An 11078-nucleotide genomic window follows, 5' to 3' on the forward strand; every position below is an offset into this window, starting at 1 on the left:
ACCGCTCTCTATCTCAAACACACACACACACACACACACACACACACACACACACACACACACACACACACACACACACACACACACGCGTAAGTACCGACCCTGGCTCTCGCCTGGTCCTTCGGGGACGGAGACGCTCATTGGGAGCCTCCAGTGCCGCGGCAGTCCCGCGTTCTTCTGATCAGGACGATTCAGACTAAGACCTCGGCGGGTGAAGACCTACTCGTACCGGCTCCGTACCGGCTCCGTACCGGCTCGCGCGGGGTAGAGATGTGGATGAAACACTCGAAAAGCAAAACAGCAGCACGAAGCTTCCGCTACGCAGGGACAGATGCACCGGTGCGGTCACAGCGCCTCTGCCATTAAATCTATTAAACGGACGTAAAAACACACTAAAGGAACAAAAATAAATAAATAAAAGAATACAAAAATAAATTTATAAATATAATATATAATATATAATAATATATATATATATAATAATATATATATATATATATATATAATAACATATATATAAACATTTAACTTTTCTAATAAAACGGGTGCTGGCGGACGGTGTGAGCACCGGGGGACAGTCTATACTCATCGTCCACAGCTACTCAATCGCCCGGTGACCCCTTCAAAATAAAACTTTCAAAATGCACCAGAGATGCAGCTACAACGACGACGACAAGCCTCAGCTCCACCGGGCAGACACGGATAAAGTACCGGGGCAAAGGTGAAGGCTCTGAACACGGCTCAGAGACATCATCGGACGGTGTCAGGTCGCGCCGGTGCCGTTTTGTAGGAGACGTGTCCGGGGAGGGTGGGCGGACTTTCGCTGCGTCGAAGGCAGAGCTCAGACCGGAAATCGTCTGGGCTGGAACGGCAGCAGAGGGTCCGTTCCTGCCGACACCGCAGTCATCTTCTCACGCAGTAGTTTCCTCCCAGTGAGTCCTGCACCGTGTCCCTTCTTTACCAGGTAAGTCTGGACTTCATTTGGCACCTGTTTATACTAGCAAGTTGTCCAGGAGACTTGGCGCTCAGGCTACTAGCCCTGCTAGCCTTAACGTTAGCCCATCCGCTTTTTCGCTGCACACCCACCGAGCCTCATGAACGCTTCATGTGTCACGTTTTCCATGAGACTCGGTGAACTGGTTCACCAGGCTGCTCCTGGGTGAAGCACCACTGTTTTGTGCCGCTGCGCGAAGCTAAACCTAGCGGCTAACCGCCGCAGTGGCTCCATTGCATGTTAGTGTCGCTCCGTTAGCACCCAGTAGCACTGTAAGGCTTTTGAACGCCATTTATCCGGCTAGCTTGCACGCATTTATACTAACAGAGACAACCACAGCAGTAATGTGCCTGTCTTGTGCGTGTCGTTTGCCCAGCTTGTTGCCAGTCAGACATGGCTGCCCAGTGTGTGACCAAGGTGGAGCTGAGTCTGTCCTGTGAGAATCTCCTGGACAGAGACATCGGCTCCAAGTCCGACCCCCTCTGCGTCCTGTTAATGAGCAGCTCTGGCTCCGAGTGGTATGAGGTCAGTGGGGTGCTTGGATCTGGGGGTCATTTAACATTTAATATCAGAGAGTTCATGTTAGCGAAGCTGCTCAAGTCTGAATGCCAAACACACCGAGGTCGGCCGGGGAAGGACCCGCCCGGCTCCGAGAAACGTATCATGCGGGGTAATGGAAATCAAACATTGTCCCAGGCGCAGCGGTGCAGATCGTTAACCGTCAGAAGGAAAAGTGGTTGTTCAAAGCAGAAGTCACGTTATGTCCCTTTCCTGTTTCATCAGTGCACGTGTACCAATACTTACTACTGTTCCCTCCCTAAAGTTTGCAGAAATAGAGTCTCTCACAAAGCAATCCACTGGCTCCCAACAGGTGGAGCGCACGGAGAAAGTCCAGAACTGCCTCTGCCCAAAGTTTGCCAAAAAGTTTGTCATCGACTACTACTTTGAAATAGTGCAGAAACTGAAGTTTGGGATTTATGACATCGACAACAAGACCGTTGACCTGAGTGACGATGACTTCTTGGGGGAACTGGAGTGCACCTTGGGCCAGGTAAGGTCCCTCCTCTCCTCCCCTGGAAGGACAAGGCAGGCTTTTGGCTTCTAAAGCTGATAACAAAGGAATTCACTTCAGACTGTTTGGCTTTATGGTCTAAATTTCACTGAACAAAGTTTTTAAAGCTTCCCCTCAGTGTCAAGCGTAAACCGACACCTCAGTGGAATCGGTCAGACAGGGGCAGTGTCATAAGATGCCACTGTTTCATCGTGTCATAGATGGAGCCCTAACGTCCCTGATAAACAGTTGCTGTGTAGACACTCTGAGTGGAATTTGACCTCAGATGTTGTTTCTGCCTGATTGTTTTTTTTTGTGTGTGTGTGTGTGTTTCGTTTGCCTTGTGGCCTGTAGGCTGCTCTTTTGTACTCACCTGCAGGGTGAGCTATGATCTATTCGGCCGCGCCTGCCGCAGCTGCTTCTTCTTTATCAAACCTATTATCACCCTATTTTTTAAAAACTCAATCTTAGGTTGTGTCCAGTAAAAAAGTCACCCGACCACTCGTCTTGAAGAACAAGTCGCCGGCGGGAAAAGGCACCATCACAGTGAGTGGCAGAGAGGGCTAGAAAGAAATTTTGCAATATTTTCTGTCTGTATTTAGTTTTTTCCCTGTTATGTATTTATCCTCTGTTCTGCTGCAGATCAGTGCGGAAGAAATAAAAGACAACAGGGTGGTGAATTTTGAGGTGCAAGCAAGAAAACTAGATAACAAGGTATGGGTTATTCTTTTTAAACTCTTAAATGCTGCCATTCATTTTTTGGAAAACTTTCTATTAATTCAGGTGCATTTTACGTGGTGGAGTGTTTCATTGCTTTATTCGTTTTTCCAGGATTTCTTTGGGAAGTCTGACCCTTACCTGGAATTCTACAAGCAGACAGAAACTGACTGGCAGCTGGCTCACAGGACGGAGGTAACACGCTCAGCCAATCACAGCGCTGCCACTGGCCGTTTAACAGCTGTAGAAAGAGCGGGACAATTGAACTAGCAACTACTGGACAGAAGACAGTCTGAATCACAGCTGAACCTCCTGAAGGGCATTCGAATGCTGAAAGTTATTCTCTCTATTACACAGATACTGTAAACCAGGTCAATTCAGTCATCAGCACCAGGCATTTCTTTTTCCAGCCATTTTGTAGTCAGGGATTTATGAAAAGCCACCAACAGGATTCTCAACAAATATTTATCCTTCTCCTTCCAATCATACTCACCTAGTTTAATCAGGTAGAAGTACATCAGCTCAAATTTCAAAATAAGCTTGGTTAGAAAAAAAAAGACCGTTTCCAGGATGAACCCCGCATTGTGGGGCAACTCCAAACTGCATAAAAATGATTTGCGTCTCTTTTCCGAGAAGATCTCCAGCAGTCAGTCTGATCTAAATGAGACTCCTGTCAGCAGCGGTACAGGAAAAAGCAAATAAGTTTCTTCCAGCTAGGTTCTCTCCGGGATGGAGAAATTGCTGTTTTCCACTGTCAACAAAAGTTTTAAAAACATGTTGGCACCTTTTTTGACTGCAAAAAAAGGACGACAAAACGTGGTTTCAGTCGGACCTTAAGAATCTGCACGTGTTCCGCATTCATTTGTTCCTGATAAAGTAATCTGTGCTTGTATAATCTTCCTGTATTTGGTCCTCAGGTGGTGAAGAACAACTTGAATCCAACATGGAGACCTTTTCGAATCCCCCTGCAGTCTCTCTGTGGAGGAGACATGGACAGACCGATAAAGGTACACTTATTTATTAACACCAACCACTTGCACAGCTGGAACTGCCACGTGCACCTACAACTGGTCTGATTTCAGTGGCGCTCTCTATTTTCATGTTTATGACATAATACAACCCTTTGAGCTTTGGTTAATGATGAAAATAGTTTTTGGATTAAACTTGTGTTGGATCTCCTTCTCAGACAGCTGGAGACACATGAACTTATCATAGTGTATTTAGCACTAGCTTGATGATATATATATTTTTTTAACCTCTGAAGCAAACATGTCAGGAAGGAAGCTGTTTCCACCCATACTGGACAAGTGAGTTACCCAGAGTGTCACAGTGTTTGTCTTTTTCCATCTTACCATCACTTAACGGGTGGAGTGTGTGAATGGAGTAGGTGGGTAACGATACAAGACCCCTCCTCAGCAGGGTGTCCAGCCCTCCAAGTTTCCGTCATCCAACTCGATTCTCTCGTAGAAAACATTTGTCTCGAGCTACTTACTCTTCTTTAAATCATGTACAATAGTATTACAGAGAGTTATGCTTTGAATCTCACTTTTGCATGTTGTTTGTTTCTTCTGGTTTTTTTTTTTTACATCTCCGCTTTTTTTTAGACTTAAAGGGTCAGTTCACTCAGATTACAAAAGGTTTCTCTCACCTGTAGTGGTATGTGGCTGTGCTGCTTGATTTGATTTGTTCTGGTTTTGAGATATCTGACAGTAACGTCTGTTTTATGTATCCCTGTTACTCTGGATAATTTGTAGAACTTGCTGTGAACAGGTTTTGTCGAGACTGTTTCTTAGGTGGAAAATGAGAATATAGTTTGAATGAAAACTGTTTTGGTCTGGATTATTATTATTTTTTTTTTGTAGTGAACTGACTCCGTAAGAGTTTGTTTTTCCTTGTGTGAATGATTTAACATTTTTCTTCCCTGCCAGTTTCAACCACATCACCAAGGGTTTTTACCTGTTTCCAGGTTGTCTGCTATGACTATGACAACGATGGTTCACATGATCTCATTGGAACCTTTGAGACCACAATGACACGCCTCCAAGAAGCATCGCACACTTCTCCGGTATGATTGTGTGTGTGTGTGTGTGTTTGTCTGTGTGTGTGTGTGTGTTCACATTGTATGGACGTAACAACCGGCGTTTCAAATACTCTCACAGTTTATATCAGCAGTACAATTCCAGCTACAGCCTGTCTGTATAAGTATTGCAAACGAAGTAATGCACCAAACCTCTACCTGATTTAGCTTTTTTGAATAAGAGCATCCGTCTCTGTTCTCATAGTAAGTAATCAGGCATTGACACAGACAGCTATGCTGTTTTGTTTTTGTCCTCAGGCGGAGTTTGAATGCATCAACAGTAAGAAGAAACAGAAGAAGAAGGGCTACAGGAACTCTGGTATCGTGAGCGTGAAGCACTGCCAGGTATAGTACTGTGTGTGTCTTATTTTCTTACGTCGAAGGTGTTCTCACGTGTGATTACTCCCTGCGTGTAGTCTTCACAGATTTCTTTTTCTTTTCTGTAGGTGGTGAAGGAGTATTCATTCCTGGATTACATTATGGGAGGCTGTCAGATCAACTTCACTGTGAGTCATGGCTTCTCTGCTAATGACAACTTTGGTGCAGTTGTGTTCCTGAGTGACTAGTAAGGGTAATGATCTCTGCATGCAGGTGGCTATCGACTTCACAGGCTCCAACGGGGACCCCAGGTCTCCTCAGTCTCTGCATTACATTAGTCCTCAGGGTGTTAACGAGTACCTCTCTGCGATCTGGTCTGTGGGTAATGTCATCCAGGACTATGACAGGTAGGCGCATCGCGTATAACCTGGTACATAGTGCAACATTGTACATTCAGCACTTCACATACAGATTTGTCGTCTGTGCAAATGGGAGCAAATTTCAAAATGATTTCAATTAAAAAAACAAACAAAAGTTTTGTACAAATCTTTTCCAAACTTTCTGAAATGTTCTGAAGACAGAAGACAAACTATAAAAATGACAAAGACAAAATATTCTGTGACTGATGTACTCATGTTTTTTAAGCACACCTTGTTGTCTTTTCTGTGTAGTGACAAGATGTTTCCCGCCTTTGGCTTTGGAGCCCAGATTCCTCCCACATGGCAGGTAAGCCTCGCAATTAAATATGAGACTTGTGATCCGCGCAAGCGTAAGACTGCTGCTTGCATACAGTTTGAAAACTGAAAGGTCATCCGGTGACCTTTTTGCGCTGGAAATGATATCTGATGGTGTTGTGTTACAGGTGTCCCACGAGTTTCCTCTCAATTTCACCCCGTCAAATCCATTTTGCGCAGGTGTGTTCACAGATCATTGTACTGTAGGTTCATTGAGATACATTTGCAGACAGGTTGAAGCAGGTGATATTATCTACTGTACATAAGCAGCTTAAAAACAGTGGTGCTCAGTTTGCAGCGTGCTGATACAAGTATGACCCCCTTCTGCGTGTGTGTGTGTGTGTGTGTGTGTGTGTGTAGGTGTTGAAGGGGTGGTGGAGGCCTACCGGGTGTGTCTGCCCCAGGTCAGACTCTATGGTCCCACCAACTTCTCCCCTATCATCAACCACGTGGCCAGCTTTGCTAAGCAGGCCCTCCAGCAGACCACTGCATCGGTGAGTATTTGTCTGTTGAGCCGTTGCCAGAAATATGTCTGTTATCTCCCGTAACCAGGCTCACACCTCTGCATGAACATATGCTCCCTATATATAACTGATCAAGTAGTTCTCCAACCATCAGATAATTACAAAGGGAGGTGGTTTGCGCTCCTTCAGTTCACCAGCATTAATCTTCTGGCTGAAAGAGAGACCTGTGTAAAAAGATAAGTGAAGTCATTACTTAGGGTTTTTGAGATAGCAGGTCTAGGGAAACAGGAAAATCAGCACGAAAAATTTGACCAGCTATTGAAAATGATCTCCGACCGCAAAGCTTGAGTTTCACAGCGTTGGTGTAGGTCTGCGCTCGATCTCACTTTGGATTCCCTTGTATGTGTGAGAAATGTGTGGAGGACTGAATTGACCTCGGAAGCATCGGTCATGTTGAGAACAAGATGCGGTGCCAGTGGCATCCCCAGCTTTCTTGCACATGGATGAGAAAAAAATACTAAATTGGGTTTGACTTGCTCAAAAATGAACATCTTCTTGCTGTACTCATTGTTACACTTGCACTGCCACTGCCTGTTGCACGCATTATTTACACTTGCAGTAAACCGTCGGTTGTGGCACAATGGGCAGGGTGAGGGAAAAACCTGTTGGTACTCGTTTCCCAATTCTCTGTGTATAATATAATATAATTTTCACAGTGGAGCAGGGTGATTTACGTAATAAGTTGAAGCCGTTTTCAGATGTCAGGCTAATGGCTATTATTAGATCTGTATGCTCAGGACAGGTACTAACGAGGCCTCCTGCTGCACAATAGCTGGATGTATCTGGAACTCTGTGAACCCTTTGATTTTAAACCGTCTTCTGACAACAGCCAGTTTTAAATGACGCTTTAATGAAGCGGAGGAGGAAAACTAAAAATCCACAGGGCTTTGTTTGGGAATCTTGTACTGTTGCCAGTATCTCCCAAGTACAGATGGCAAGTTTTGATGAAGACCCAAACGCCAGCTCAGACAACTTGTTAATTATTGTTCTTCAGCAATACTTTGTTCTGCTCATCATCACTGACGGAGTGATCACGGACATGGATGACACCCGCGACGCCATCGTCAACGCCTCTCGTCTGCCCATGTCAGTCATCATTGTCGGAGTAGGGGGGGCGGACTTCAGCGCCATGGAGTTCCTGGATGGAGACGACGGACGTCTGCGTTCTAAGACGGGCGAGGCCGCCATGCGTGACATCGTCCAGTTTGTACCATTCAGGCAGTTCCAAAATGTGAGTAACATTCTGACACCTTTTTGTACAGCTAATTTCTACACATGAAATAAGGAAACACGAGTGGTTTTGGTTATGATTTCAGCTGATTTTTCTCAGTAAGCCAACTCATCGCTATAAAAACTGCATGCACACTTTTTTTTTCCCTGAGCATTTCATTGCAACATTTTTCACTTAACCTGTATAATTTTGGAGCCAGTTATCAAACACAGCAGAGTAGTATCCCCGTCCAGTGCCAATACACGTGTCAAACCCAGGGAATCCCAGCACCTCAACTCAGATCTCACTCGGCTTATTTGTGTGCCTTGTGTATTTATTTCATTTCAGGCGCCCAGCCAGGCTCTTGCCCAAAGTGTATTGGCCGAGTTACCCCAGCAAGTGGCCTCCTTCTTCAGTATATTCAAACTGAAGCCTCCCCACGATCCCAATCCTTCATAGGGGTACCCCCGATTTTTCAGTCATGAAACCCACCACCATCCTAGTCTTTGCTTGGCTCCTATGAAATGAACTGCCTCACTGAATCACTGCATGACTCACCACATGTAGTGACCGCTCTCCTCATTTTTCCTTCCACATGCTCATGTTTACATAAAAGGGATAATTCCTCTCAAGATCACTGAAACAACAAAGCAGTTGTTTCAGTGATCCAGCTACAATAACGGCTTGTTACCTTCATGTATTTTCAACATTAGCAGTAAACCTCAGGATCTGGCTTGAGTCAGCGGATTTATGGTTTAGACTCGTCACTCGATCAATATATGAGAAGCAGCAGCTTGTACAACAAGCTTGTACAAGCTGCTGCTCTGGAGGAGCCGGTGGAATTGTCCTTCAAACTGTCTTCATGTGCATGACTTTCTGCTTCTCAATCATACTCCCTTCATCTAATTAAACCAGTGGCGATAACGATCACACAATGAATAATTTATATAGACGTAATGAATGTTTCGTACTGGTTAAACTCCTCCTTGTTGTACTTCAGGCTCCCCGAGAAGCACTGGCAAAGAGTGTGTTGGCAGAAGTTCCAGGTCAGCTGGTGGAGTTCTTGAATACCATGAAACTGAGCCCACCCAACTCCAGTCCTGCACCAAACCCCGCAGGGACTGTGTGACACTACAAGGACCACTCTCATCTCCGGCAGATATAAGTTAGATCCCAGCTTCATCTCAACACGCAGTTAGATTCCCTCTCCCTCCCTAAACCTGACTAACTCAACTCTGTTATCTCACCATCTCAATGAAATACCAGCTTGCAGCTACGTTAGTGACAACCAGACCAACCACACACTATACAGCCTTCATAAGCACTTCACACTGTTGACCAATCTCTTCTTTTACAGTGTCAGAATAGATCTAGCTCTTGTTAGATATTAACATCCACGTAGGTTCATTTTAGTAGATATTCAGTGCTGTTGCATCTTAAAAAGAAGAGCAAACACTGATTAAATCATTCCATCCTTTTAAAAGAATAAGTCGATGCGCAGGGAATTGCACTCTTAAATGTATCAAAGAGAAAACGGCACAAAGATTTAAGCCTTCCGTGTCTCTGTAGCACTTATGAAAACAAGACAGCTTTTAAAAAAAGCCTCACAGCAGAATATACACACGAGGTTATAAACTACCCTGCTGCTGGACTTCAAAGAATTATTGTTCAATTAATTTAATGCACTGAGTGTGCAGTTTATTTTTATGTCTCTTTTTGATGGCTGCAGCATCGTTACATTAGTAATAATGTAAATGATCTTTTAATCGTGGCAACGATAAATGCATGCGAACCAGGTATAGGTAAGTCACCCCCTCATATATAATGTATATAAACCGCTATATATATATATATATATATATATTTTTTTTTTTAACATCTACCAGTTAGCTTTGTAGTTGCTGCTGTAGTTGGTCAATGGAGCATATATTTGTATAAATGTCTATTGTTTTTCATGCCTCCCTATGTACTCACCTGTAGTAACACGATATACTACAAAGGTCTAGTATTTGATTATTTTACTCAGTGGGGAGCCAAACTGTGTGTGCTGGTTGTAGACCCAGAGCTTTTTATACCTTTAAACATGATTCTGAAATATTGTGATAACTAGAAAAGGACCCGCACGGTGGATCTGGTTGTACCTTGCCCGTCTCATCACCCACAGTATTTCTGTTAATCTGCTGTGGTTTACCACCGTGCCAGTTACTTCATCTCTGACATTTTGATTTGCAAAAGACACTGTGGGGTAGTTCCCTGGACACGGACAGACGGGAGCTTTTTTTCCCAGTGTTATGGCCATTGAATTTGGATTTAGGCCAGGTTTACAGTCTGTTCAGGACACTGGCCTCATACGCATCTAGACTCAGTTGTCAGTTTATTGGGTACGCCCAGCTAAAACTGATGTGGTCTAATGCAGCAGTCCTCTACTAAATCCTCCTTCAGAAAGGTCCCAATGTTCCGTTTGTGCTGAAACTGTTTTGACCTGGTGTTGATTCAACTGTGAGATCATTTTGGAAGCTGCAGGTTGCGCTGCTGTTGAACTGTGTTGCATTAGACGGAGAGGTGTGTCTGTCGTTTAGGAACAGCTGTCAACATAATGTAATGCAGTTCGAAAGCACCAAAGACCACAGCCTCCAAAATGATCATCCAGTTGAATAAACACCTCATTAACACAGTTTCAACACAAACCGAGCATTGAAACCTCCATGAAGGAGGATTTTCTGCGGGACCGTTGGACTAGAATGCGTTAAGTTTTAGCTGGGCGTTCCTAATAAACTCTCAGCAGAGCATATATCAGTATTGAACATGCTCTCTCTGTAGCAAGTATGGTTTATTGATATCCTTGCATGTTTACTGCAGGTGTGTCTTTTCATTGTTATTGTTAACTATTGTTTTTTTTTTTTATATGATTAATCCATGAAATCTATAAAATGTGTATCTGATGTTTCATGTTATGTATCAGCTGCTCAGCGCTGAACAGAAATGGATAATGTGCCTTAGTGTCAGCCTCCAAAAAGTGTATCGAGCTTGCAAATAAAGTACCTCTTATTCAGTACATGTTGAACTTAACACTTATTTAACACCTTTTTAAAGCAATTCATCAGCACTCTGTACCTTTCAGGGTCGGTCCCCAACAGTGTGTACATACAGAAATCACCTAAAGCTGAAGTCACTTCTTTGTTGTCGTTGGAACAAGGGCAGCATTTGACCATTCTAGACAAATAGTAGACTCCACATACTGTGTGTGTTTGGGCGGATACACAAAGAATCGTTGAACGTAAACCTTTGATGGGCTGTAATTGGCCACATGGGTGTAAGTTTGGTTGTCTGATGGTAAAAGCTATAGTTGTCTACAGATATACAGACCCTTCCACTTAAAAAAGAAGATTTTACTCTGAAACGAGTTGAAACCGACGAAAGTAACTGGCCTCCACTGTTCCCTATTACACATTA

At 43.9% G+C, this 11078-nt stretch overlaps 1 protein-coding gene across 2 annotated transcripts; it reads left to right on the top strand.

Moving 5' to 3' along the window:
- The first annotated feature begins 806 nt into the window (after nucleotides 1-806).
- LOC120789821 (copine-3-like) lies at nucleotides 807-10661 on the top strand. 2 transcript variants are annotated; one of them, XM_040126877.1, is made up of 17 exons: nucleotides 807-964; nucleotides 1371-1519; nucleotides 1866-2045; nucleotides 2517-2591; nucleotides 2688-2759; nucleotides 2877-2957; nucleotides 3680-3769; nucleotides 4729-4827; nucleotides 5098-5184; nucleotides 5286-5345; nucleotides 5431-5564; nucleotides 5829-5883; nucleotides 6020-6071; nucleotides 6252-6385; nucleotides 7410-7646; nucleotides 7974-8086; nucleotides 8626-8729. In XM_040126877.1, exons 2-16 carry the CDS (start codon nucleotides 1388-1390, stop codon nucleotides 8082-8084), a joined length of 1599 nt encoding a protein of 532 aa, XP_039982811.1. In that variant the 5' UTR covers nucleotides 807-964; nucleotides 1371-1387; the 3' UTR covers nucleotides 8085-8086; nucleotides 8626-8729. The 2 variants fall into 2 exon arrangements, with proteins under 2 accessions (XP_039982811.1, XP_039982810.1); XM_040126876.1 differs by lacking the exon at nucleotides 7974-8086 and having other exon boundaries at nucleotides 808-964; nucleotides 8626-10661.
- Nucleotides 10662-11078: the final 417 nt, after the last annotated feature.

This window comes from Xiphias gladius, chromosome 5, assembly GCF_016859285.1.
Source record: "Xiphias gladius isolate SHS-SW01 ecotype Sanya breed wild chromosome 5, ASM1685928v1, whole genome shotgun sequence".
NCBI classification, from domain to species: Eukaryota; Metazoa; Chordata; class Actinopteri; order Istiophoriformes; family Xiphiidae; genus Xiphias; species Xiphias gladius.